This window comes from Vulpes lagopus, chromosome 10 (genome assembly GCF_018345385.1).
Source record: "Vulpes lagopus strain Blue_001 chromosome 10, ASM1834538v1, whole genome shotgun sequence".
Lineage (NCBI taxonomy): Eukaryota > Metazoa > Chordata > Mammalia > Carnivora > Canidae > Vulpes > Vulpes lagopus.
In genome coordinates this window covers 67,838,694-67,865,932 of record NC_054833.1, presented here as the reverse complement: position 1 = coordinate 67,865,932, position 27,239 = coordinate 67,838,694, and the positions used below count along the sequence as shown (strand labels likewise).

Below are 27,239 nucleotides of genomic sequence, written 5' to 3'. Positions count from 1 at the left end.
CCTTGGCTCTCTTGCTGTCGTGTGAGGTTTCCGGTACCATCTCCCTAAGCAGGGCCAAGGAGCACAGCCAGAAATACCATGTGAATTTTCGAGAAACTTTACAGTGCCGAAAAGCTTTAATGTTAAGCGAGTCGAAAGGCTAAGGGAACTTAACATCCATGTCGGGGCAGTGTTCCCCTTGTGTATAAAGTATCTCTGAGCTCCTGTTATTTGAACAACAATAATAAACTCCTTTCTCCCAAGGACGAGGACGTGTGAAGAAAGGCATAGGCTGTTCAGAAGGCTGAACTTCTATAGTTGAAGATCCCATTCACTGGTGGTTTTGTAGGGGGAGAAAGCTGTGGGATGCCTGGGCTCTCACTCCCAAAACTATGTTTAAGTCCTCATGGGACCTTCCACGCACCAGCCAAATGCTCTGCGCCTGGAGAGCGGGAGGAACAATCTTTACGCAGGTCGGAGAGTGGAGGGTTCTAGGAGGTGTTCCTGAAGAACTTTCAAAACTATAGCAATGCCCCACACGTGTTAACAGGTCATTTTTGCCACATAATCTTCCCACTATATTTGCCGAGGCTTGCCATGTACAGCGTGCCATTCTGAATATTGGGACAGAAACACACGATGCTCCCAGGCCTCAAGGAACTAATGGTCTGGAATAGAGTGGAAATTGGCATTCTGATCCCCACAGTTGGCAAGACCCTCTTTCGTATCTCAGTGTTAGAGCCTCACTTGTAAACCTTAGTTGGCTTTGCTTTTAAGCCATCCATGGAAACGGTGGAAAATGCATGGATTGTGTTAAGCGTGAAATCCACTGCAGGACAGGACAAAGGGGAAATTATAAATATCAATGCTGTCTGCATCGATCTCAACTGCACCTGAGGAGGAAAGCATTAAAACTCACTGTGACACAGAAAAATACCTGAAAATTGGATTGCAATTGAGCAGCTTTTTCTTCCAAACATCTAAAGATTGAAATGCCCTATTTGCACATAGCAAGCAAAACATTTGTAGGTTTTTCATTTATAGAGAAGCTTAGGCTGAAATTCAAGTTCATTTTGCCATGGTTTCTTGCCCTGATTTTTCAGCTTGCTTCATCATTCACAGCATTGGTCAATAAATAACCCCCTCCCCTCCACGCTTTCTGGAACTGGCCCTGACTGGGAGCAGTGTTTCTCAAACCTGTTTGCACAGGAGTGCCTGGGGGGCTCAGTTAAGCGTCTGCCTTCAGCTCAGCTCATGATCCCAGCATCCTGGGATTGAGCCCCAAGTCGGGCTCCCCGCTCAGCAGTGGGGGTCTGCTTCTCCTTCTGCCCCTCCTCTCCCTGTTCATGTTCTGGCACACTCTGCTCTCTCTTTGTCCCTCTCAAAAAAAGTAAATAGCCTTTAAACAAACAACTGGTTGACATTAGCATCACTCAATCCACTTAAAATCCTTTTGTCCAGCAGAACCCCTGACCTGTTCTGTCACGACTTCCTGAGCACCTTCATGTTCCCAGGTGATTCCAGTGTGCAGGTTGAGTGTGCCACAGAAATGAGAGAAAGGCTTTAAGGCTTTCAACCTTGTGATGTCAATTTTCCGAATGTGGTTCCCATCTGTGTGGAGGCAACACAGGTAAATAGTGTCACAACGTTTTTTTTTTTTTTTTTTTTTTTTAAATCCATGAGAACCACAGAGAGAGAGAGGCAGAGGCAGAGGGATAGGCAGGCTCCGTGCAGGGAGCCCGATGTGGGACTCGATTCCGGGTCTCCAGGATCCTGCCCTGGGCTGAAGGCAGCGCTAAACCACTGAGCCACCCAGGCTGCCCGCATCACAACATTTGAATAGCAAATACCAGCCTGTCATGTGCGCGTGGACAGAGCCAGTGAAGATTTCACTCCATCTAGAACCTCAAGCACTGGAAAAATAAAGAGAAGGGGCGACGATACCATTTCTTATGTCCATCCTCATCTTCATCAGGGCTTTCATTCATTGGCAAACACTGCTGACCACCACTTACTTGGTGTAACCACCACTCTGTGTGCCTGGGATGCATCCTTGCACAATAAATTCCAAGGATGGCCTGTGTTCTTGGGGGGAGAGATACATAACAATCGCATAATAAAGAGCTCGTATGATGTCAGATGTGATATTAAATTCCAGCCTTACAGGAAAGGAAAAAGCAGAGCCAGGAACGACTGGGAGTGCCAGCTGGGGGAAAGAATGTGGGCTGCAATTGTTAAAAAACATGGTCAGGTTGGACCCCACTGAGCAGGTGACATTTGAGCAAAGGCCTGGGGGGCAGGGGCGATGAGCCAAGCAGATGTGTAAGGATGAATGTTCCAGGCAGAAGGAACAGCCCAAGCAGAGGTCTCAAGGGAGTGAGCCAGCTGTACTAGAGAATCAACAAGGAGCTGAGTAGGAGGAGATGAGGGCAGAGGTGACAAGAGCATGGCCATGGTGGGGGACGGGGCAGGGGGGGTATGTAGGTGAGTCAGCTCCTGTGGGACCTCGTGGATCGTTGTCATGATAAGGATTTTGGCTTTTTCTTAGGAGTCGCTGGAGGATGTGAGCAGAGGAGGGACATGATCCGGCTTAGGTTTTAAAAAGGATTTTGCAGACTGGTGGGCAGACTGAAGGGGCAAATGTGCAAGCAGAGACAGCGGTGAGGAGGTCACTGCAGACCCAGGAGAGGCAGTGCTGCCACAGCAGAGAAGTGGATATATATTTTGAAGGTAGAGCCAAAAGGATTTGCTGATAGACTGGATGTGAAATGTAACAGCAAGAGAGCAGTTCAGGGTGATTCCAAGATTTTCCAAAGGATAGAGTGGCCACCGTGTAGTTAAAGTTAGAATGTCATTTGTTCCCGTGACATTTTATTATCTTTTATTTATTAAAGTTTTATTTATTTAAGTAATCTCTACACCCAACATGTAGAGAACTAGGCTCCAACTAGTGACCCCGAAATCAAGAGTCACATTCTCTTCAGTCTGAACCAGCCAGGCGACCCCCTCCATGGGATTTTAATTTACAGAGATGACTGAGTGAAGAGAGAAAGGCCAATGCCATTGAAAGGGTTTTATTATATTTCCCAGGAGGAGGGGGCATGCCCTGTCACACAGGGCCACATGGCGAGCTCCAGGTTTGAGCTAGGAGGTAGAAAGAGCGAGATGAAAGCCAAGGCCAAGAGTCTTTGTTGGGGTTTCCGAGGGAATGGTTAGTCCCGGACCTGGCAAAGAATTTAGGATTGGCCAGCTTTAATAACTCCAGATGGGCATGAGACCATCCCTAGCTGTCTGGTACCCAGCCCTGGGGTAATTGGAGAGCAGGATATTGGCTTGGTGTGTGAGTGATTGATAAGGAGGTGGCTGGAGGCAGGGGTCTGTACTGGTTGTTTGCATACAAATGGCATACTGGGAAGTAGGGAGGCTTTGCTATCTTTAAGAATTGCCATGGGGCACCTGGGTGGCCCAGTCAGTTAAGCATCTGTCTTCCACTGGGACCCTGATATCAGGGTCTGGAATCGAGTCCCACATCAGGCTCTGTACTCAGCAGAGTCTGCTTCTCCCTCGCCCTCTTCCCTTCCCCCACTTGGGTTTCTCTCACTCTCTCACATAAAAAAATCTTTAAAAAAATAAAATAAATAAATAAACAAATAAAATAGATTGTGTATGTATAAAAACCACCAACATGCGCACTTTAAGTGGTGACTTGTATGGTAAGTGAATGATCTCTCGTATCTAAAGCTGTTATAAAACCTCATAAATAAAAGATGCTTATCAGTATCTAGATACACTCCTCTGAACTGGCAGGAAAGGGTCAGACCTCAGTGGCCCCTCCTATACCCCTTTCCTCTGGAGCAGCCAGGACAGTGCTCTGCACTCGTAGAAACTCGGGAATATCCATATTTCCCCACAGAGGGCTTTTAAAGATTTTTTTTTAAAGATTTTATTTATTTATCCATGAGAGACACAGAGAGAGAGGCAGAGATATAGGCAGAGGGAGAAGCAGGTTCCCCATGGGGAGCCCAATGTGGGACTCGATCCTAGGACCCCGGGATCATGATCTGAGCCGAAGGCAGACAATCACTGAGTCTCCTTAAAAGGTGTTCCTTTTAAAGATGTTTTAATTTTCATTCATTTCAGAGAGAGAGCATGAGCAAGCAGGGGAAGAGACAGAGAGAGAGGGAAAGAATCTCAGGCAGACTCCATGCTGAGCACCAGGAGCCCCGACACAGGGCTCAATCACAGGATCCTGGGATCATGACCTAAGCTGAAATCAAGAGTCCAAAGCTTAACCAACTGAGCCACCCAGGAGCCCCGAGGCTGTGCCATCTTTAAGCTGTGCCTCCTGCAATTGTCCTGGGCAGGGAGAGGGTCAAATGACAGGCTTCATTGGGGCCAGGTCTAGAAGGGGTAGCATTGCTTCTGCCCGTTCAGTGGCCACACCCAACTGCAAAGAGGGAAAGGTGGCCTAGCTGGGTGCCTAAGGGGACACGGAACTCAATTTGGTGAACAATGAGTCAGTCTGGGGTGCTAGAGCTGCAGGTGGAATAGGTCTGGAGGAAGAACAGGAGTTCTGCTTTGGATGCGGTTAAGTCTAAATAAATATGCATTAGACTTTCAAGTGGTGATGGATATGTGTGGGTCTGCAACTCAGGAGAAAGTCTGGACTGGAGTTAAAAATGTAAGAGCTCGGGATACCTGGGTGGCTCAGCGGTTGAGCACCTGCCTTCGGCTCAGGGAGTGATCCTAGAGTCCCGAGATGGAGTCCTGAGTTCCGCATTGGGCTCCCCACAGGGAGCCTGCTTCTCCCTCTGCCTATGTCTTTGCCTCTCTCTTTCTGTGTCTCTCATGAATAAACAAATAAAATATTTAAGAAAAAAAATGTGAGAGCTGTCAGCATCTGAGTGCGGTACTTGAAACCATGAGATGCAATGAGCTCCCCAAAAGGGTGAGGGTAGACAGAGGGACCCTCCAACACAAAAGCTCATGCATAAGAGGAAGAATGGAGATGGAACAGTCAACGAGGCCAGAAGTGTGCAGCACATTGGTGTCCTAGAAGCCATATGACGGCAGTGCCTCCTGGAGGAGGGATCAACTATGGCCATAGTGCTTAGGGCTGACCATGGGGTACCGTTATGTGTAGTATTGTGGGCATTGTGTGTCATTTATACATCAATTAAAAATAAAAACATGAGCTCCTGGGTGGCCAGTGGTTTTGTGAGGGACAAATTCATTTTATTTTTAAAGATTTTATTTATTTATTTGAAAGAGAGAGAGCATGAGCAGGGGGAGAGAGAAGGAGCAGCAGACTCCCGGCTGAGCAAGAAGCCTGATGCAGGGCGCGATCCCAGGACTCTGGGATCATGACCTGAGCTGAAGGCAGATGCTTAACTGACAGAACCACCCCGGTGCCCCTATTTTATTTTTAATTGAAGTATAAATGACACACAATGCTCACAATACTACATTAATTTGAGGTGTATGACATGGTGATTTGACAAGTCTATGTTATTCTGTGCTCACTACTACACAAACACTATTACAATATTCCCTGTACTGTTTCACCCCCGTGACTTATAATTATTCCATTGGGGGGGCAAATTATTTTATGCTATCATATATAATGACTTCTTTTTATTGTGGTAAAATATAAAATATATAAAACTTACCACTTTGGCCACTTTTAAGTATACAATTCAGTGGCATTAAGTACATTCACAATGTTGGGCAACCATCACCAGTATCCATTGTTGGAATTTTCTCATCATCCCAAACAGATTCTGTACTCATGAAACAAAGCCTCTCCCCACTCCCTCCTTCTCAGCCCCTGGTAACCTCTAATCAATCTACTTTCTGTGGCTATAAATTTGACAGCTCTGAATATAAGTGGAATCATATAGTATTTGTCCTTTTATACTGGCTCATTTGTTGTAATGTGTCAGAATTTCCTTCTTTTTGAGGTTAAACAATCTGGGGTGCCTGGGTGGCTCAGTGGTTGAGTGTCTGCCTTTGGCTCAGGTGGTGATCCCAGGGTCCTGGGATTGAGTCCCACACTGGGCTCTCCATAGGGAGCCTGCTTCTCCCTCTGCCTATGTCTCTGCCTCTCTGTGTCTCTCATGAATAAATTTTTTTAAAAAAAAGTTTAAGCAATCCTTCAGACCACATTTTGTTTATTCATTCATTTGTCAATGGACATTTGGGCTACTTCTACTTTTTGGCTACTGTGAATCATGCTGCTATGAACAAAGGCCTGTGAGTATCTCTTTGAGACTCAACTTTCAATTCTTTTAGTAGATAGCTAATATCTCCCCAGGAGGCAAATCACTGGATCACATGGTAATTTTATTTTTCATTTTTTTTTGAGGAAACTCCATACTATTTTCTATCGTGGCTGTGCCACTCCAGTGGCACACAAGAGTTTCACTTTCTCCACACCCTCATCAACACTCATTATTTTCTGTTGGTTTTATATATATGAGGCATTTTAATGAGTGTGAAGTGATATCTTACAGTGTTTTTTTTTCTTACAGTGTTTTTTTTATTGTATTTATTTATTTGAGAGAGAGAGAGACAGCGAGAGAGCACATGAGTGGGAGGAAAGGGAGAAGCAGACTCCTCACTGAGCAGGGAGCCCAACTTGGGGCTTGATCCCAAGACCCTGGGATTGTGACTTGAGCCAAAGACAGATGCTTAACTGACTGAGCCACCCAGGCGACTCATTGTAGGTTTTGGTATACATTTCACTAATGACCAGTGATGTGAAAAATTTTCTCATGAGCTTGTTGGCCATTTGTAGATCTTCACTGGAGAAATGTCTATTCAGGTCCTTTGTACATTTCAAAAATTGGGTTATTTTGTTATTGACTTTTAGGACTTTTTTCTATATTCTAGATATTAACCTTTTGTCAGGTATGTGAGTTGCAAATATTTTCTCCCATGTCATGGATTGCCTCTTTACTCTGTATCTTTTGATGGGCAGATCAAATATTTCTACAGTTCTAGTAGCAGCCTCTCCAGAATTCTGTAAACTATTTCAAAGATTCCTCAAATGACATGAACAAACAGGCTTTGGATTGTCACGTTTAGGTTTGGAGAATTGAGACCTTGCAAGCAGAAACAGCCAGTTGCCCAGAGAATGCCTGATATTCGGGTTGTTTCTTTTGGCTTCCGAAGTAGGAATGATTCTCATATAACTTATGAAGAAACTGAGGCCCATGGGGATTGTGACAACTACAGAGATGCCAAGACTCTTGGGAGGTGAATCATAGTTCAGAACACTCGTTTTCCCAAGTGTAAACTGGCAGTGAAGCTTGGTGGGAAATGAAGCCCAGTGAGCCACGTCACGTTGAATTTTGGAGGCAGAGAAGATTTGGAGACAACTCTTGGGCCAGGGCTCTTACAGGCCTCCGCAGTGGTGTGGGCTTGCCTAGGTCCCAAAGGGCTTTCACAGAATCTTCTTTAAACCTCACTGAAACCTTTACGTAGATATATTCTTATCCATAGTCTACTATGTTATCTGCAGTCACTGGACTTGGAAATGAAAGCTTTGCTCTCAAATCTCAGCCCTGCCATTGAATGGCTTGAGCCACCAGACCAGGCACTTTGCATGGCTTGTAATCTTGCTTTGTAAAAGGTGGATAAAAATTGCAAGCTCAAAGCTTATGAAAGTCCCTCTCTAGTTCAGAGCCTGGTACATAATAAACATTCATTTTTTAAAGATTTAAAAAATTTTTTGCATGTGTATGCATGAGAGAGAGAAAGAGAGAGAGAATAAGCAGAGAAGACTCCTTGCTGAACAGGAAGCCCGATGTGGGATCTTGGTAGGACCCTGAGATCTTGACCTGAGCTGAGGGCAGATGTTTAACCGACTGAGCCACCCAGGCGCCCCATAATAAACATTCAATAAGTGTGGCTGGGATCTGAGGAGGATGTGAGACCCACAGAGGAAAAAATCACTCACAATGGCTCTAGCATTCAAGAAGAACTTGTGAGCAAACAATGTGCCTGGTGCACATTTTCATAGCAACTGCATTTTCCCATTTTTAAGATACAGAAACAGATTCAGAGAGGTTAAGCTATTTAACCAAGCTCACACTGTTATGAACCTCAGATTTGAACACAGTCATTTCCAAGGACACACTCTCTACCCCCAACTTTTTACTAAAAACACGCAGAAAAGTTGAAAGAGTAACTCAATACAAACCTACACACTGTTTACACAGGGCCACTTTAGCATGCTTTCTTTAAATGTATACATAGCTGGATCTACTTAAAGATACAAACATCAATGTCCTTTAACCCTGATATGGACTGAATGTTTATATCCCCCCAAATTCATATGTTGAAGCCCTTAAGCCTTCAGAGTGATGATATGTGGAGATTCATCTTTGTAAGGTTCTTAGGGTCAGATGAGATCACAACGGGATCAGTGCCCTTATAGGAACAGACACCAGAGAGCTCCTTCTCTCTCTTTCCCTGTGCACACACCGAGTAAACTCCATGTCAGGACAAAGGGAGAAGGTGACCGTCTGCTATCCAGGAATAGGGCTGTCACTGGAACCCAACTATACGGCACCCTGATCTCAGACTTCCAGCCTCCAGAGCAGTGAGAAAACGAAATTCTGTTGTTTAAGCCATCCAGCATGTGGTACCTTGTTATGCCAAACCAGACTAAGAAAACCCCTAAATGCCACCGGGTACATCTGCTGACGATAAAAGACATTCTCCCACATAATCACACCCAAGAAAATTAGCAATGACGCCATAATATCTATTATCCTATCCAGAATCAAATTTTCCTCAATTGTCTCAATAATGTCTTTTTATAAAGCCGCTTTTAAAACATTAACTAGATTCTAGGCAAAGTCCACACATTATATTTAATATCTTTTTGTCTACCACAGTCCCACTGCCTCGCCTCCCAACGGCACCTTCCCATCAAGGCCACTCGTCTTATAAAATGTACCACTTTCTAGATTTGTCTGACGTTTCCTCGTGTCTAAACTCAGATACAGTATGTTTTTGGCAAGATTTCCAGTAGGGGATGCTGTGTACTTCATAATGCATCATATAGGGAGGCCTCTGATGACAGGTGGTAAGGCTGAGTTGGAACACTCCGTTACTGTGGAGACGGGGATCCTCTTTCAACCTCTACACAAAATAAGAGCCACTGGGCTTTCAACTCAGCGCTTCTTGACACCAGCAGAGTCAGCTGCGCTTGAAACCTGAAGTTCAGGGTTCATCGCCCCAGATCCCCTCTCGGTCTCCCAAGCTGGGCTCCTGCCCAGCTCAGCCCCGCTCCGCCCCGCCCCGCCCCGGCCCTGAGCCGGGGGAGGGGGGCGCGGGGGGGTGGGGCAGCCCGTCCGCCCAGCGGGCGGAACCAATAGTGCCTGGCACTGCGCTCGACGTCGCCCGTCCGGACTGTGAACCCGGAGCGCCGGGCGCACGAGGACGCTGTTCTCCGTGGGCTTCCGGGCGCACGCAGCTCCGCCGCCGCCGAGAGGGCTGAATTCCCGGTGTCGCTGCTGCGTCTGTCCGTGCGCCGGGCTCCGCCGCCACCATGGGGATCCTGGAGAAGATCTCCGAGATCGAGAAGGAGATCGCTAGGACACAGAAGAACAAGGGTGAGGGCCGGCCTGGCGGGGCCTTCCTTTCTGCTCGCCTCAGTTTTCCTGTCTGTACAATGGGGGAACAACTCCAGCGCTAGAGCTGAAGCGGGCTCGAAGGCAGCAGAGAAGTGCCGGAGACGTGACCAGGTCTCCCAGCGCGCCCGAGGCAGGCAGGACCGGGCGGGGTCCGGGCCCCCGCGCGCTGGCCTGATTGCAGACGCTCAATCGCTGTGAGATTGGCTCGGTGCCAGACCAGGTGGCCGAGTAGAGAAATCACAGCACGCAGCCAGCATCTGAGCCAGAGGGAAGCATGGTCGGGCTTCAAACCCGGGTCTCCTGGCTGCCGGGCCTGGGGAGTTGGTGCTGGCCCCTTTTGTGCTGGAAAGCCCAGGAGGAGACCTTTCAGGGGGTACAGCCTCTCAGCCAGCATCTCGGGAACGGAGGCCAGCAAGACTCGAGCCTGGCGGACCTGGGTTTGAACTCCAGCGCCACCTGTACCTGCTGTGAAAGCTTGGAGAATCACTTCGCCTCTTTGAGCCCCAGTGTCCTCATCTGCAAATGGGGACAATAATCCCTGTCTCAGCTCACAGCTAAATTAAACTAGATAGTGTGTGCAAAGTACTAGGCACATGGAAAGCACTCTGTATTTAAAGTACCCCTCCCCCCCAACAGAGCACATAATAAAGGATCAAATGTGGACTTCAGATTGTAAGAGCTGGGGATGCTCACTGGAGAAGAGCAATGGGGTGAAATAAATGATGACACCCAAGAAGGCTTTCAGGAGGAGGTGGGACTTGAAACTGGTTAAGGGGAGGGTGCTCCCTATGAGGGCACTGCTGAGGCAAAAACATGGCAGTCTGGGTGAGCATGGTGTATTCATGGGACAGTTCTAGATCTAGAACAATCTAGATCAGAGCGAGGGTCTGGAGTCACAGGGGATGCGATTGGCCAGAGTGAGTGAGGCCTGGTGCCTAACCAGTCCTGCACTGGGGTTGCAGAGGCAGGAAGCGGGAAATACCAGGTAGCTAGTCTCAGTGTCTATCCTTCCCTGGCCCTGTTTAGTTCTGGAGGCTGAGAAGTTGGGGGACTTCGTTCATTATATAAATCTTCCCTAAGCCCTTACTAAGTCTAGGTGTGAGTACAGCAGGAACATCCTTGGCCTCATGGAGCTGACTTGCCAGTGGATAGTCTGTAAACTCATAACCAGATAAACAAGATTGTTTCAGCCGGCAATAAATGCTGTGAAGACAAACCAGGATGATACAGCAAGGGTGTGAGGGGTGGGAGTTTGGCCTACTGAGGCAGAATGATCAGAGAAGACCTCCGTTAGGTGGGGACATTTGAGCCGAGACCAGAATGAGAAGGAACCAGACAGGCAACAATCTGTGGCAAAACTGTTGGCAGAGGAATGAAGCCTCACCAAGGCAGGAACAAACCTGCTTGTTCAGGGATCTGAAGGTCTGGGGCCAGAGCGCAGTGATGGGAAAGGAGAGGGCCAATCATGTAGGGCCTTGTAGGTCATGGGAAAGAGTCCAAGTTGTGTTCTGAGGCAGTGGGAGCTTGTGGAGGGGTTTAAGCAGGGGAGAGACATAGTCTGATTTCTGTTTTAAAAGTTCCAGGAACAGGGGCACCTGGGTGGCTCAGTGGTTGAGTGTCTGCCTTTGGCTCAGGTTGTGATCCTGGGGTCCTGGGATCAAGCCTTGTATCAGGCTTCTTGTGGGGAGCCTGCTTTTCCCTCTGCCTATGTCTCTGTATGTCTCTCATGAATAGATAAATAAAATTTAAAAGAAAGTTCAAGGAAGCAAGGAAAGTAGCAGGCAGGCTAAAGATGCTGCCACTTTGGCAGTGGTAGAAGAGGGGACGTAAAGGTGATTTCAGGATTAAGACCTAGTCATTCCCTCCAGAGGTGCTCAGATTCTTATAAGCTGGGATGACAGAAAGGACCAGACGAACCCTTTCTTGACCACTTCTTGAGCATGTCTCGCTGCCATCAATTCACTTCTTCAACTTGCTGGACATTTCTACCTGCCCAGTGCCACAGAAGCTGGGATCCTGCCCTATTTGAGTTTGGGAAGAGACAAAATAGTTCCAAATAGTGATAAGAGCCATGAAGACAATAAACAGGATCATGAAGCCAAGAGGGGCCCAAGGAAGGGTGGTGGTTACTGTAGAGCATAATAACAACCGGCTGTTACTGGGTGCTTACTGTGTGCCAGTCATTGTTCTTCATGCTTTCTGTAAGCCCTATGAAAATGCAGTGGAGTGGTTTCTGCTAACATCACTGCTTTGCAGAATAAGAAATTAATACACAAGAAGATGAAATAACTTTTACAAAGTTACGTGGCCAGTAATGGCAAGGTGGGGTCCAGCACGGGTTCTTCACTTCTGTGTGACATTGCCCACTGCCCCCTCCGGCTGGGTAGGGAGGCCTCTTTGAAGAGACGACATTTGAACTACATGTTGGGAAGGAGCCAGCTCTTGGAAGATAAGGTGGACGTGGAAGGAATAGCAAATGCAAAGGTCCTGTGGCATGAATGGTGTCAGCATGCCCTGAAGAAACAAAAAGAAAGCAACTGTGACTGGGAGGGAGATGTTGAAGAAGTAGCGAGGGTTACTTAGGGTGACTTAGGGTTACCTAGCCACAGCCGCTTCTGTAGGAAAGATTTGTGCAACACCTCCTTTACTGTCATGAAATGCAACTCCCCCTCAATGGTGTAACTTTTGTACACATAGAATTTGAGAAAAATCAATACAATGCCCTAATCATAATACAAAGGAGGAGAAAAAGGAAAGTGATTTGTAATTAAAATAGCATTTATTTCAGTATTCATGTGTTGGGGCACAGCCAGGATGCAGTGATGTTATAATGAAGCAGTGAGATGTTTGCACCTCTGGCCAGAATCCCTGGGTATGTGGCAGCCACGGTGCAGCTCAGTGCACCGTGTGTTGTGTTGGGGACTCAGGTACCTTATAAGATGCCCCACTGTTGGCAGATCCCAAGATGGTGGGCTCTTCTAGATAAAAGTTTCAAACAAAACATGCTAGAGTCTTTCCTTGACGTACACAGTAGTTGTATTCCTGGAAATTTCAATGTTCCTTCACACTGTAAAAGAAAAAGGTCCTGTGCTTTTATGTGAAATGGAATTAGGCTCTAGGCCCCAGTGATCTAACCCAGGTTTTCCCTTTGCAGGTGTCTCAGGGCTGTGAAAAGTCCTATGGAATATGGGACGATTCATGGCTGTGCCACACTGACTCACACTTTGTAAGAAGGCTGCGGGCTTCCCTGGCTCCTGCCTGATAAATGCCAATGGGGACTTCACCATCACCTGGACAACAGAATACACCCCTAGACTCCCCCAGGATCTGGTGTTGCCCCTCTTTGAGAACCACTGACTTGGGGTCATGTGGTCTCAAGGAGACTAGCTTTTATCCTAAATGAACTGAGAGGCTAAGGGGACATTCAAAGCAAAGGGGCGTTCTCTTTCCTAATCTGGTTCTGGTGTCCCCAGCCAACATTTGGTTGTATAAGGGGGTGCACCTGACCCTTGGGGCTTGGCTACCCTGGATACTTACCTTCCATCTTGCTTTATGTCTTTTAGCCACTGAGTATCATCTGGGCCTCCTGAAAGCAAAACTCGCCAAGTATCGGGCGCAGCTTCTGGAACCATCCAAATCAGCCTCATCCAAAGGAGAGGGTTTCGATGTCATGAAGTCGGGTGATGCCCGTGTGGCACTGATTGGATTTCCCTCTGTGGGTAAGGTCAGTGATGGTCAGCATGGACCTTTGTCTTCCAAACATGATTGTCAGGTAGAAACCAGGACTTGTGGCCAGGTTCCACAGAGGAGATGCAGTGGACCTCATTTTGTACCATGCCTGAAAAAGCCCTGACTGTTGGTTGCATTTCCAAAGCCCCTGGTTTAAAGGGGGGATACCCTGTCTCCTTCTGCATGGTTACGTTAGCCACACACACACACACACACACACACACACACACACACACACGCCAACTGGAACGTCCCCTGCAAGGTGTTACTACAGTGGTGTGTGGAAGTCAGGCCCTGTCAGCATCTTAGTGACCTTGACACCAGTGACTGGTCCTTGCCTGGGAGTTTTGTTAGTGATTGTAACACGTCAATTTTCTAGTTCTCTTCTTCCGTTCTCACTAATTAGTTGATGTTCCTCTGGGGAGTAGCACTTCTCTCATCAGTGTGGGCCCTTTGGTTAGCCTGAAAAAGTTCCCAGAAAGGCAGGACAAATGCTTATGTGTTGCCCTTAAATGACCGGAAAGATGTTGGGATCAGAGCTGTCCCGCAGGGTGACAGGTGAGTGTTTTTAGGCTTTAATTCTTTGGGCATTGGTATGGACTCAATCAGTTTCCACCTTTTCTTGATTTTACTTCCAACATGCCAAGGACTTCTTTTCCAAGCCCAGGCTGGGAGAAACACTTTGTTTGCCAAGACCCAGGTCTCCTCCCTACAGAGGCCAGACAGGATCAGGGTGTCATCCTGTAGGCCTCTGGCACTGGATGTCTCACTCGGTGTCTTAGCAGCCGTTGCTCTCTGGGCCACGCCACCTGCCCATACTTGTCTACCCTACTGGGTTTTTTTTTTTTTTTTTTTTTTTTTTTTTTAATTTTTATTTATTTATGATAGTCACAGAGAGACAGAGAGAGAGGCAGAGACATAGGCAGAGGGAGAAACAGGCTCCATGCACCGGGAGCCTGATGTGGGATTCGATCCCGGGTCTCCAGGATCGCGCCCTGGGCCAAAGGCAAGCGCCAAACCACAGCGCCACCCAGGGATCCCTACCCTACTGGGTTTTGATCTTTGCCTGAAGTTTCTGAGAGGCCCCTAGGGCAGAGAGTTTCTGGTTTTGAGGCCAGTGTTTCTTTCATATCCTGAGGGTATGTAAGTGAGATGTACCCCCAGCCTTCCTGGTTGCCAGAGAGACAGGGTCCAGGTGGCCCTGTCAAAACTGCATCCCAGGCTTTTTGTTCCTGGTGCTCTGCTGATGAGGATGGGGGCAGGGCTGGGTTACTTCCCCTTCTGGCTCTGCCCATTGCTTTGCTGGCCTTCGGGGCCACTACATCCGTTGCTAGGGTCTCGCCATGCTCTGGCTTGGCATACCATGTGCCTTATCACCTCCTTTAACCCACGTAGCGCCACACGGTGGAGACCGAGCAGATGGCCAGCATGCACTTGAAGGGCTCAGAAACTCAGAGGAAGAAGTTTCTTGCCCAGGGAAGCCAGGTCTCTCTAACTCTCAGCCAAGGCACAGCTCTGGTCCCACAGTGAACTGTGGCCTGAGTGTTCCCATCCTTCCCAGATCCTTCAGATCCTTCCCAGCTTACCCCTTCCTGCCTTACAACACCTTGTCCTGCCATCTGGCTCTGTCTCAGACCACATCTGTCTCCTTGCACATTTCACCCCTCCCTGGGTGAGCAGCCACTTTGGGTGCCATGGGCTGTTGCCTGCTGGAAGTTCTCTGGGGTCCAGGCAGGGCTGGAGGGTTTGGTAGAGCTAGGGAGGGGGCCCTGATTTAGAAACCAGTACCCTGCATGCCCCCTGAGACAGGCCTTGAGGCCTCTGAGGAACAGAGTGGCCCTCTGGTACCCTGTTGCCCTGGGCAGGGCCAGAGGTGACATTTCCAGCTCCTGTTTTCTTTATAACTACCCCAGGTCCCCATGCTGAGGCTGAGGAGGGAGTCTCTGTGCAGCCTACATCCAGCAGGCTCCTGGCCCATGGGGATTCTCCTGGGAGGCTGGGACAAGACTCCTCACTGCAATGACCTCCTTTCTCTCTTAGTCCACCTTCTTGAGTCTAATGACCTCCACAGCCAGCGAAGCCGCATCCTATGAATTCACAACCCTGACGTGTATCCCTGGGGTCATTGAAGTAAGTTGGGGTGTGTTGGATTCCAGAAGGGAAAGGGTATGTGCTTGGGTTTGCAGTTGTGAGTATGGACATCATGTGTGGGTGTCCCCATGGAGGGGGAAGGCTCTGAACTGAGCTGCTTTGCCCTTAAGCACTGGTCCTTCTGAGGATTCTGGCTGCCGAGACCCCAGAGATGCCCAGCTGGTCCTGGAATCCTGATTGGTTCTGGGAATTGGGCCAGCCCATGGCAGCTCTCCCTTGGACCCCTTTATGTTCCACCGTCCCACACCATCCCAGCTTGGGTCGCTTGTTGCTGGTTGGCTGGACCCCTCCATCTTCTGTGAAGCTTCAGAGCCTGGGGTAGCTGGGTTTCCATGGCCCGGAGCCTCCCTGATGAAGAGAGTTTTTTGTGAAGTACTGTTACCAGTGACCAGTGTTGTAGGATCATAAAGATTCAAGAGCCCTTCCCTGGTGGCTCCTCAGCTCTCAGGATATGGTCTTTGCCAGGCTAAATGGTGACCTGGCCCCAGAGACCAGGCCCTGGGTTTCCCACAACCCCTGAAGTGCAGGCTGTTGTAGGTGTCTTGGGGTGAGGAAGACCCTTCCTACAGTGACTCGTCCTTACCTGACCTTCTCTTCCACATCCTAGTATAAAGGAGCCAATATCCAGCTCCTGGACCTTCCTGGGATCATCGAAGGTGCAGCACAAGGTAGGATATGGGGACAGGCGTGTGGGATTCCGGGTGGATCTCGGCACCCCAGCTCGCGGTCTTCTAGAGGATGTTGGGTGTATTGTGAAAATCAGGCATGGCTGGGGGCTTGATGGGGTAGGGGGAGGCTCACGCCTCTCCTACTGCTCCGTGCTGTGGACTTCAGGGCCTCTGACCTCATATGGTCCTGGCTGGTCCCATCTTAAAGCCGAGGAAACTGAGGCCCAGTTTGATAAAGTGATTTGCCCAAGGTCACATAGCTCACCTGACAGGTTTGAATTCCCTCTTCTACTCCATGGTCTCCCCCACACCCCTGGGGGGTCCCCTGCAAGGAATGGACACTTATCAGCTGCCTAGCTCAGACCATGCTCCTGGTCCAGGAGCCCTGGCCTTTGTCATTTTGTTTTTGTTTTTTGAGATGGGAACATGCCTATGGCGTCTGATGGCAGGTGGTGGCCTGCAGCCTCATAGAGACGGTAACCAGCTAATGGTTATCTGGCACTGTCCGAATGCCAGGCTGTGTGCTGGCCATTGTCTCAACCTCAGATAGCCCTGTTACTTAGCAAGTGTCAGCATTTCCTTTTCATAGCCGGGAGGAATGTTGGGGATGATAGGTAAAAAAAGGTCTGCCCTAAACCACTGTTCACCCACTAAGTGGCAGAGCCAGGCTTGGCACCCATTTCTGTGGCTCTGTGGCTCCAGCTTGGCCGGGCATCAGGGCCTCCTCCCTGGGGTCTAGTTGCCATTATCTCCTCTGCACCCTCCCTTACCCTCTGTCCTCATCAGGGTGAAGTCCTGCCTGCTTGGATTGGAGCAGGGGGAGTGGTGATGGTCCCCCAGGAACCTGCTGTCCCAGCTAGCATTGGGGAGCCTGGGGATGGTCTGGCCACTGTGGGGAAGTGTGCAGGTGGCATCACGAGGCAGCTGGCCCATGAGCATCACTGAGCCCAATGCTCTCATTCTCAGAAGAGGGAGGCAGGTCATGTTGACACCTATACTACTTAGGTCCTAGTGCTGTGACCTTGGCAGGGTGCCTGACTTCTCTGGTGGTTGAATAACCACAGAGTCTGATCTTTATGTGGCAGTTGCTAAAGTACCTCTTCCTTAGGGTGTCTTGTGTGATCTTTTCTATAGCCCTTGGAGTGGGGGTAGATTATATCATTTGATTCTAGAAAGGGTACACATGTTGAAATCCTAATACCCCACTAGGTTTGTGATATATATATATTTTTTTAAGATTTTATTTATTTATGAGAGACACACAGAGAGAGAGGCAGAGACAGGCAGAGGGAGAAGCAGGCTCCATGCTGGAAGCCTGATGTGGGACTCGATCCTGGGACTCTGAGATCATGCCCTGAGCCAAAGGCAGATAGATGCTCAACCGCTGAGCCACCCAGGGATCCGTAGCTTTGTGATCTTGGGCAAGTGATTGAGTATCTCTGAACCAGGTCTTGGTTTTCTCGTTTGTAAAATGGGCATGATTATGCTGCCTGTATAGGGTAGTTTTGAGGATTAAGTGAAGAAATGTTCATGAAGCACTTAGCATGAGGCCTGCCTCACAGTAGTAGCAGGGGAAGAATGTTACCTCTCATAAGATGGTGATGTCAGATTACTTTCTATAACAAGTGTCCGTGAGTGAAACGGCACATGGATTACAGAGCAATGCCAAGGAGATCCCAGCCCAGGGGTGGCATATGGCAGAGACAATGGTGGCACCATAAAGGACAGGAGTCTGGGGCCTCGTGGGCTGGTGGGGGTCACGTGGGGTGTTCCTCTGTCACTGTATGACCATGTCCCTTCCACTGGTCCAGGGAAAGGCCGTGGCCGGCAGGTGATTGCTGTGGCGCGCACGGCTGACGTCGTCATCATGATGCTGGACGCCACCAAGGGAGAAGTGCAGAGGTCCGCAGGGTGGTACAGGGGGCAGGCTAATACATGTGGGGAGGTCCCTGGGCGTGGTCATGGGACACCGCAGCTCCAGCTGTTCTGTCTCTGAACTCATGATGGGTGGTCCAGGGGGTGCTTGAGCCTCTCACATGTGGGAGCAGCGGCAGGCCTGTCCCCAGGCTAACCCCGTGCAGTCAGCCTGGAATATTTCTCTGAGAGGCTTACATGTAGCATGGAAATGTCTGGAGACCAAAGACTGTGGTGTGACATGCCGGTAGAAGCCTGTGCCACCAGCCCCTTGCTGGCACAGGCCATCCTGGCTCTGGCTCCTGCCCACAGAGGCTGAGGTGCCTCAGTTGCTTCCCAGAACCCACCAGGAGCCCAGCCCTAGGCAACAGAAGCCTTATTCATGCCCTGACCTGCTGGCTAAGGGCACACCAGGCCTCCCTCTGCATGCCAGTTGCAGACTCAGCCAAACTCCCCTTGGACTAGACAGAAGGTCCAGAGGTTCCACCTCAGCAGCTCGGTTGTTAGGTTGTTCTGGGTTCCTAATGGTGGGTAGGAAGGTGTTGGTCTCCCTTTGGGTGGGAGGGGCTTCCTATGTACTGTGGAAGCCGTTCAGCCAGCCCCTGGGTGCCTGTGAAGGCTCATGGGGACTCTACCCAGGTCTCTGCTGGAGAAGGAACTGGAATCCGTAGGCATCCGCCTGAACAAACACAAGCCCAACATCTACTTCAAGGTGAGCCCCTCTCAGCTGCAGGCCAGGCCTGGGCAGCTTTGGGACGATTGCAGCTGCCCCTTTGTGAGCAGCTCCCCCTTCCTCTCTTCTCCTTCAGCCCAAGAAAGGTGGTGGCATCTCCTTTAACTCAACAGTCACACTGACCCAGTGCTCAGAAAAGCTGGTGCAGCTGATTTTGCACGAGTACAGTATCCTTTTCAAAAGCAGCAAGGAGGGGCAGTGTGAGAAGGCAGCCTTGGTGGCCCAGGATGCTAGCATACACACCCCAAGCCACCCTGCATCCACCTGAGCAGCTGCCAGGAAACCTGCAGCCCAGTGACACAGGGCACTTTCTGTCCCCCTTGCCTCCATGCTTACCAAGCTGCAGGCTGGCTGGGCCACAGCTGTGTACTCAGCAGTGGCTTCCTTATTCCCTGCCACATTCTAGGCATCGGCAGCAAGTCACATCTAGAAGGGAGATGAGACTAGTGAGGGAAACAGCCCCTAAGGACAGGGTTCCTAGCCTGAGCAGGCCTCAGACCCCGGGGCCTGGCTGTTCACCGCTGAAGTAACATTGGGGGCCAGGTGAGTCTCTGGAGGGCCCTGGAAGACAGGACAGGGCCCCAGAGGCAGAGGAGCTCAGCATATGAAGAACGCACCATGGGACAGGCTGTCTGTAAGGTGCTCAGCCCCCTGTCACCACAGCTGTGCAGGCAGAGGCAGGGTGGCCTCCAGAAGAGAGCTTTGCATGCAGGAAGGTGGGTTAGATCAGTCCTTGCAGGCAGCGCTCCTGGCACTGAAGCCTGGAGTTCCACTGAGATTTTGGGCAAGTACGCTTTTCTTCTTGCCCAACAGTGAAGATTGCACTGATTGAAACCTTATGCAGTGTGGTTGCTTTTGAAAAAAAAAAAATGAGGGCATTCCCCAAACTTTACCATCTTACAAAACCTCCAAAGCAGATGACCTCTGAGGTCCCTTATGGCGCAGTTTCTTGGCTGGCCTTTCCGGTAGGGACATAGCCTCACAAGAGGCTGCTGGTGGACAGGTGCAGCTGTACTGCACTGTACCTTAATAAGAGCCCCTCAGAGATCTTCAACGCGGAGGTGCTGTTCCGAGAAGACTGCTCCCCGGACGAATTCATCGATGTGATTGTAGGCAACCGGGTGTACATGCCCTGCTTATATGTAAGTGGCACCAGCCCCCGGGGTGTGTGTGTGGGAGGGGAGCTTGCCTGGGGCTTCCCAGAGGAGCAGAAAGAGCCTGGAGCTACCCCCTCCTCCCCTGGGGGCTGCGTGAGGCTTGCAGACCTGTTTAGCCTGACCCTGGGGTTTTAGCCCAGCCTTCCCTGCTGGGGTTGGACAGTGGCCTCAGGCCCCTGCAGCCCTTCCCCATCCTTGAGGCAACCAGGGGGGAGGGCCGAGGCACACAGGGAGGAACTGTGGCCTGCGCCGAGGCATCTGGGGACCTGTTTCCTGCACTTCTTTGTTTCTTTCCTTCCCCAACTCCTACCTCCACCTTCTCAATCCCAGGTTTATAACAAAATCGACCAGATCTCAATGGAAGAAGTGGATCGCCTAGCCCGGAAGCCCAACAGCGTGGTCATCAGGTAAGGCTCCCAGCACCTGGCTGCCCTGCTGTCCTGTGTATGCAAGCTGGTCAGGCTTCCCGGCCACCTTCGCCAGGCAAACCCCCGCCTCCCATGCCTCACAGGGCAAAGGAGACGATCTCAGTAACGGCTTTGACCTGCCCCTGGGTCTGGATCAGCCCGGGAAGAGTGAGTGATGTGGGGTGGGCTCTGGTTAAGAAAAAAGAAGGTAAATAGTACCACCAAGGTAGATGGTTAATCGTTAAGAGGCTTTGAAGGCGAGTAGTTAATCTCAGACCTCAGAAACCCTAAGACTGAGCCAGCTGCTCCTGATCCTCTAGAAGGTGCGGCTGTGGGGCTTCCACCACAGCTGAGGGGCTTCTACTACAGCTGAAGTCCTCAGAGGGGTTGGGGCTGTCCAGGCCCTGCCCTGGCCTTTCTGGGGGCGGGGGGTCCTGGGAGTGCCACCTGCACGGCCGGCTGACCACTGTTTGTTCACTCCTCACCAACCCTGCAGATTCCTCGCTTGGAGCAGCCTGAGTTGCAGGCTTCGCTCTGCTGGCTGTCCAGCTCAGACAAGGCACTCTGTAGCCTCATAGTGAGGCTTGGCTTACGGGGAGCAGGGTGCTGAGTGACCAAGTGGGGGTTACTGATGCAAATGAAGGGTAAGAGTCCTGGACCATCTCCTGGGCACTGCCAGCTACCGCCAAGAGCAACAGAGAGCAGCCGTCCTTTCTGAAGGACTGCCTCAGTTTTCTCCAGCTGCTGTATCCCAGGCTCCCTGCAGGGGCTGCCAGAGGACAGGCTGGTCCTCAGGGCATGAGGTCACATCCACATCACACCTTCCCCTGCTGTGCTCACCACACATCAGTGGAGGTCAGAGGACGCACTCAAGGTCATGCCACTGCACACAATCAAGCGGGGGGCCATCCCATCACCCTATGCCTGTCAGTTTCCTCTCAGCAGCTGTCAGGAGGGAAGGCCCCCTCCAGGCGCTCTGCCCTGGGCTCTCCACAGAGCTCAGCTGCCTCTCCTGGGGGTGATCGTGGTTGTGACTAAGAGCGCTGGCAGCTGAAGTGTCAAGCTGCCACCAGATCTGCGGGCTTGGTTCCCCACGGGTGCCAGCTGGGCCATGCTGGCCCCTATGCCCAGGCCAGTCAGAGGGAGGTTGTCCTCTGTAAGAGTGAGAAAGCAGGGAGCCCTAGTCACTGAGCCCATGGCGGCTGCTCTGACTGGCCACCTTCCTCCCTGGCAGCTGCGGCATGAAGCTGAACCTGGACTACTTGCTTGAGATGCTTTGGGAGTACTTGGCCCTGACCTGCATCTACACTAAGAAGAGAGGACGTGAGTTAGGCGGCGTGTGGCCCAAGAAACAAGCTGAGTCACCCTCCCTAGAAGGCTGCCAGGCTCTGCGCATAGCGCAGTGCCTCTGGCTCAGCTCATCCTGTACAGATCACAGCTTTTCTCCCATCTCAGAGCTGGCACTGCCCTCTGCCCTGGGATGCTGGAGACCTGAGCTGAGCCTTTACAGTAAAGAATGTCACTTTCTGGGGCTGCTGGTCTTGAGGATGCCTCCGGTGGGGGCGGAGGGGGAGGGCTGTGGGCTAGAGGCCATCCTGTGGTTCCCCATGGGCTACAGTAATAATCCCCCTTCCAGCCTCCCTTAGCAGGAGCACGCTCCCTGGGTCAGGACTTGAGGACTTGAGGCATGTGAATACAAAGGAACCTTCACCATGTCCCCGCCCCCCCATGGCACACCTCACACAACCTGTGACCTTGTGACTGAGTTCTGGCAGTTTGCGTGGCCTTGACCTTGTCAGCAAGGGAGTTGCTGCAGGTGCCCCTGACTGGTTGCCAGCTGCTGTCATGTCTTACAAGTTCTGTCCACATGCTCCACGTGGCTGGACTTAGGGCTCTCGTGGCTGAAGGGGTTGCAGGCTGTCTGAGTCCTGGACTTGGATTCATGTTGATTTTCCATGTTAAAGTCAAGGTTGCAGAACACTGCAGAAGGATCTGTAGCGAGGGTGTGCCAAATGGCAAGGGTAAGGTTAAGCCAAGGCTGAGGCCTGGAAGGGCCTCTGCCCCCTAATGGAAGGCAACCGCACAGCAGCTTGGGGTCATGGCTGTGGCTGCCTCCCTGCCCCCCACCCCCACCCCCATCTCTACCTTTGCAGAGAGGCCAGACTTCACAGATGCCATCATCCTCCGGAAGGGGGCCTCCGTGGAGCATGTGGTGAGTTGCTGACACTTGTGCGGACAGCAGGTCAGGGAGGGCTCCGAGCCCCCTGCGGGCTTTTGCTGAAGGTTCTCCCAGCCCTCAGCTGACCTGGGTGACACCTGCTGCCTTAGCAGAGTGGCTGCGGGTGGGCTTGGGAATTAGACCTGGGGTGGTATCCCAGCCACCCTTCCTACCTGCATTGCGAGCCTCCAGGCCTCCCTCAGGGGCAGCGATGATACTGCCTACTGCAGTGGTGGCTAGGGGGTAGCCTTGGATGAGGGCCAGCATGTGAAGCACCTGGCAGAGCCACAGCTGTTCGGGGACTCTGCCCCGGGGCATTTCTATGTTACCTCTGAGGTGTGTTACCCCAGTGCTGGCCTACAGCTCAGTGTTGCCACCTCCATGCCCTTGGCCCCTACTGGGTTCCTGTCCCCCAGTCAGCCTCCTGCAGCCCTCCCGGTTCCCACATCCCACCCCCACCCCCACCCCCACCCCCCAGCCCAGGATGGCTTTGAATGCTTTTTGCACTCCATGCACATTTACTGACAGCGACAGTAAACAAAGCAGCCCCAGGTCCAGCCAGAACAGGGTCCTTTGGGGTCAACAGTTGCCAGACACCCAATCCCAGAGCTAAGAAGTCACACAAAAGGGGGAGTGCAACAAAGCAGAGGAACAGGGAGTGGCTCTGAGTCTATACGGAGAGGCCAGATGGTCTCAGGGGAGGTGACCTGATTGGGCCAGTAGACCAAGGAGGACCTGACCGTGAAGAGTTAGGGGTGGTGGAAGCCCTCCTAGGCAGGGGAACAAGGTTTGCAAACGTCCTGAGGCAGAGGGGCTCTGGCCTGAGGGTGTATTTCCCCGTCTAGAGTTTTGTAGCAGGTCCATATGTCACCTGTCCCCAGAATGTGACCCTGCACCATCTTTGACAAAGGCATATGGGCCTCGCAGGAACAGATGATGGCCCAAGAGCCTGGGACAATGTTCCAGTTTACACAGGCATCTTAAGGCTTTGTTTTTGGGGGTTTTGTTTTCCATCTAGCTCATTTCTTCTCAGGATCTGTACCGTGAACAGGTGGTGGGCTGGCCTGCAGGCTGGGCTCACACATCCGTTCTTTGAACAAGCCCAGCCTGAGGCCCCTGCCCGCTAGAGGCCCCAATACAAACAGGCAGGACTCAGACTTGAAGGCTAGTGTGCCCGGCAGAAGCCACATCCCTTAGGTCACCCATAAGGAGCTCTGTGGGGGCATCCTGGTCCTTACAAGCCTGTGTCAGAACCTGTAACTGAGGTGTCCCCATGTGCTGGCCCTCTGTGGGCTTACCCTACACCTGTGGCTACTTCCATTCACTCCACACTGTCAGGCCCTGGCTCCTTGTCCACGAGCATGTAGGGCTTCAGCCACTTGCAGAAAGAAAAGTGGGAGAAAGCAGGAGAATGGTTTTCTAGGCAGGGGGGATAAGAGGTACAAAGGCCCAGAGGCAGGAGCGAATGTGGGGAATGCTGGCTGTTGGTCATCCGCTACACGAAGGGTCAGAGGCAGGAGGTACTAGAGACCCAAGGGTGAGAAGGGCCCAGTGGGTGGAGAGGGGCTTCAGGGGCTTGGCTCCAGAGCCTGGACTCTATTCCAGAGAGGCTTTGCTCTTCGGTGGTCACCTCCTCCCTGCTCACAGGTTCCTCCCCACAGATGCCTCCCTCCTGGGGCACCCACCTATCCCAGGTGCCACAGGGTATATGAGAAGGCCTGCCTAGATGCTGACACCAGGGACCCAAAATAGACGAACCAGGTAGCATTGGAGCCAGGCAGACCCAGGGTCATACCCCATCTCCCCCATACTGTATCAGCCTCCCTGTGCCTCAGTTTCCTCTTCTGGGAGTAAGTGATCCCCAGCCCCAGGGCCTTTGTAATGCACCCAGCCTAGGCCCCGGTATGTATTCAGTGAGAGTTGACGATAGCCTTGCCTCCAAAACAGTTGTGGGCCATAAGCCCCCAAGGCAGAGAGGACTTTGCAGAGCTCTGGGGAGTGAGAGGTGCAGTGGGCACAGAGGAGGAGTCTTTCCATCATCAACAATATGATCTCTCCTATGGTAGGAAAGATGACCTCAGATGACCTTCCACTGTCCCCATTGCTAGAGACACAAGTACAGAGAAGCGATGCTCTCCAGGTTCCTGGGTAAACGGCCCCTACTGATAATACTTGACCTTAGTGTCGCATATGCCAAGGCATGATGGGGCCTGTGGCAAACTGGGGAGTGCGCGCCCTGACCGCCTCGAGGATGTAAGTGCCAGCCCAGTGCTCCCAAAGCTGTCAGGGTACCAGGAGGATCCCTGTGACTGCAGCCTTGCTTTGTGAATCTTCCCAGTGGGCTTAGTTTTGTTGGTGCTGATCTAGAAAATAGTGTTGGAAGTAATTGCATGGGTATCTGTGCTCATGGCTGGCAGCAGGGTCCAGTCCACCACGGCCAGCTGGAGGAGGCCCAGAGCAGGTGGGTGCCGATTTCTGCTCAGGAAAGGTTCCTACAGGCTCAGCGTCCCCACAGGAGCTGGGCTGAGGCGTCGGGGTTCTGACCAGGACCTATAAGGCTTGGAGGCACGTGGGAGGAGAGGCCACACTTCATGGCCTTCTCCCCAGCCCCACTCCACTGCACCTGCTCCACTTTGCAACCAGGGGCCCCCTGGACTCGGGAGAAGAGCTGGCTGCCCCTCTAAGTCCCCTGCTTCCAGCTTCCTTTAAGAGCTCTGGGATTCCTGTGGTAGGGGTGGATGATGCCTTGGGTGGAGGCTCCAGGTCCCATGACCTGGTGTGGTGACTGCAGGCTGAGGTGAGGTATCCTGAAACCCCACCACCACCACCACCACCACCTGAAGGGAGCATCTGTCAGGGCTGTCAGTCAGCTAAGGCCAGCGGAAGGCTGCTGACAGCCAGATCAGACCTCCTTCAGAGGCTTCGAGAATACTCCTAACGGGCACCACAGCCTTTGGGCCACCTTGGGAGTGGGAGCATCACAAAGGCCTCCAGCCATGAACAACCTGCCTGTGGATCAAGCCTGTGGTCTTCACAAGGCCTGAGCATCTGCCTGGGGAATTGCTACTTCTCAGCACATCCTCGGGCTGGGGCATGTGGCCAAGCTCAGTGGGCTCTGGTAGACTCCTCTCACTGTCACTCTCTCCCACCCCCCAGTGCCACCGCATCCACCGGTCGCTCGCCAGCCAGTTCAAGTACGCGCTGGTGTGGGTGAGTCTCTGGGCAGGAGATGGGCGGGGGGCATGCCCAGCATCGCCCCTGCACCGGGCAGGAGCAGGGCATTCATGCTGCTCTACATGGTGTCCCAGCTCACGGGGTGTGCCTGCTGGCCCCCCACTGCCTCTCTCACTTTGGGATCCAGGGGTGGCCAGACCACTGGGGACATCCCCCAGGGTGAGGGCAGTTTGCCAGTGCCAGGATCCCCACTTCAGTCTCTGGCATTCCTACACCGGCCCACCTTCTTCCTGTAGTAGCTATACCAGGCTTGGCCTTGCTCCTTACAGAGGCTGATGTGTCCCCTTTGTTCCTCACCCAGGGCACCAGCACCAAGTACAGCCCACAGCGGGTGGGCCTGACCCACACCATGGAACATGAGGATGTCATCCAGATTGTCAAGAAGTAGTGCCTCCTGCTGGGCCCCCTGCCTGCTCACCCTGTGTCCCGGGAGTCGGACCCAGCCGGACACACCAAAGCCCAAACAGGAAATACATACAAATACATACACCCCAGGAAGGGGTCTCTCAAGTCTCTGCTGTTTCTGGAAGTTTCTTCAGTAGGCAGATGATGAAGAGTGTATTGGGGCAGAGGGACATGGTTGGGGGACTTTGGCCAGTCTGGTGGCGTTTCCCATGAGACTGGCCTCTCAGACGGGGGTTCTGTGTTTAGAACCCTGGCCCTGTGCCCTACCCTGTAGCCAGAGCCTAATGCAGACGGCTTGCTCAGTGCTGGGCTAGGAGCCGAGCCTGTCCGGGGCCCTGGAAGCTGTGGTTTCTGTTGGGGCACCTTGTGCCTTCAGTGCCTGCTGGCCTCTCTGGCAGTCAGGGAGGGGCCCTCCTGGGATAGACCCTCTGCCCTGCCCCAGGGCTGCTCCATGGTGGCTGTAAGCCCTAGCTCATGCCCTCCTTAGCCCCAGGAGTCCTGAAGTCCTGCCCTCCCAGGGCAGCCCCTGCTCAACGCAGACCCCAGGACCCAGGGCCCACACAGACACCTGGAGTGGAGGCTTTGGTGTTTGGTTTCTGTACGTTTTTTCGAAGCCCCTGGTCTTGGCTCTCCTTTCAAAATAAAGAGTGAAAATTCTTTTTCAGACTGAGGACAGTTGTGTAAGTTTGCTGAACTCTGTTGCCAGGCTGGGTCGGGTCCAGCAGCAAGCCTGGTGATCAAAGGATGGGTGGAGCCTGGGCTGTGGAAAGCAGGCCCAGGTGTGGGGTGCAGAGGAGAATGTGGGGACCTCCAGGTGGTCTCTGCCCTGGAGGGTTGGCCAGGGGCCATGGGCCCCAGATGTGGCACCTCCTGAGGCCGGGCCTGGCTGCCAAGGTGGGCAGAATTCTCAGAAGGCCCTTGTGACTTCTGGGGTGGCAGGGAGGTTCCCCTGTAAGAGCAAGGTAGCCAGGTATACTGTCTTTCCTTGGAAGGCAGGGGT

General features: G+C 51.9%; 1 protein-coding gene across 2 annotated transcripts; it reads left to right on the top strand.

Annotated features, from left to right (window-relative positions):
• The first annotated feature begins 9,425 nt into the window (after nucleotides 1-9,425).
• DRG2 (developmentally regulated GTP binding protein 2) lies at nucleotides 9,426-26,903 on the top strand. Of its 2 annotated transcripts, none has more exons than XM_041772196.1 (13): nucleotides 9,426-9,602; nucleotides 13,187-13,347; nucleotides 15,393-15,482; nucleotides 16,111-16,171; nucleotides 17,983-18,073; nucleotides 18,704-18,797; nucleotides 18,895-18,985; nucleotides 19,863-19,960; nucleotides 20,306-20,382; nucleotides 21,617-21,705; nucleotides 22,536-22,594; nucleotides 25,757-25,810; nucleotides 26,136-26,903. In XM_041772196.1, the coding sequence occupies exons 1-13, from the start codon at nucleotides 9,539-9,541 to the stop codon at nucleotides 26,220-26,222; spliced, it is 1,116 nt and encodes a 371-aa protein (XP_041628130.1). In that variant the 5' UTR covers nucleotides 9,426-9,538; the 3' UTR covers nucleotides 26,223-26,903. The 2 variants fall into 2 exon arrangements, with proteins under 2 accessions (XP_041628130.1, XP_041628131.1); XM_041772197.1 differs by having other exon boundaries at nucleotides 9,428-9,602; nucleotides 18,725-18,797.
• The last annotated feature ends 336 nt before the right edge of the window (nucleotides 26,904-27,239 follow it).

Excerpts from the sequence above, each read along its gene's own strand:
- DRG2 (XM_041772196.1), top strand. The coding sequence starts at position 9,539 with ATGGGGATCCTGGAGAAGATCTCCGAGATCGAGAAGGAGATCGCTAGG. Across the intron at positions 19,961-20,305 it reads TGTACATGCCCTGCTTATAT|GTTTATAACAAAATCGACCA; the intron begins GTAAGTGGCACC and ends TCTCAATCCCAG. Across the intron at positions 25,811-26,135 it reads TCAAGTACGCGCTGGTGTGG|GGCACCAGCACCAAGTACAG; the intron begins GTGAGTCTCTGG and ends TTCCTCACCCAG.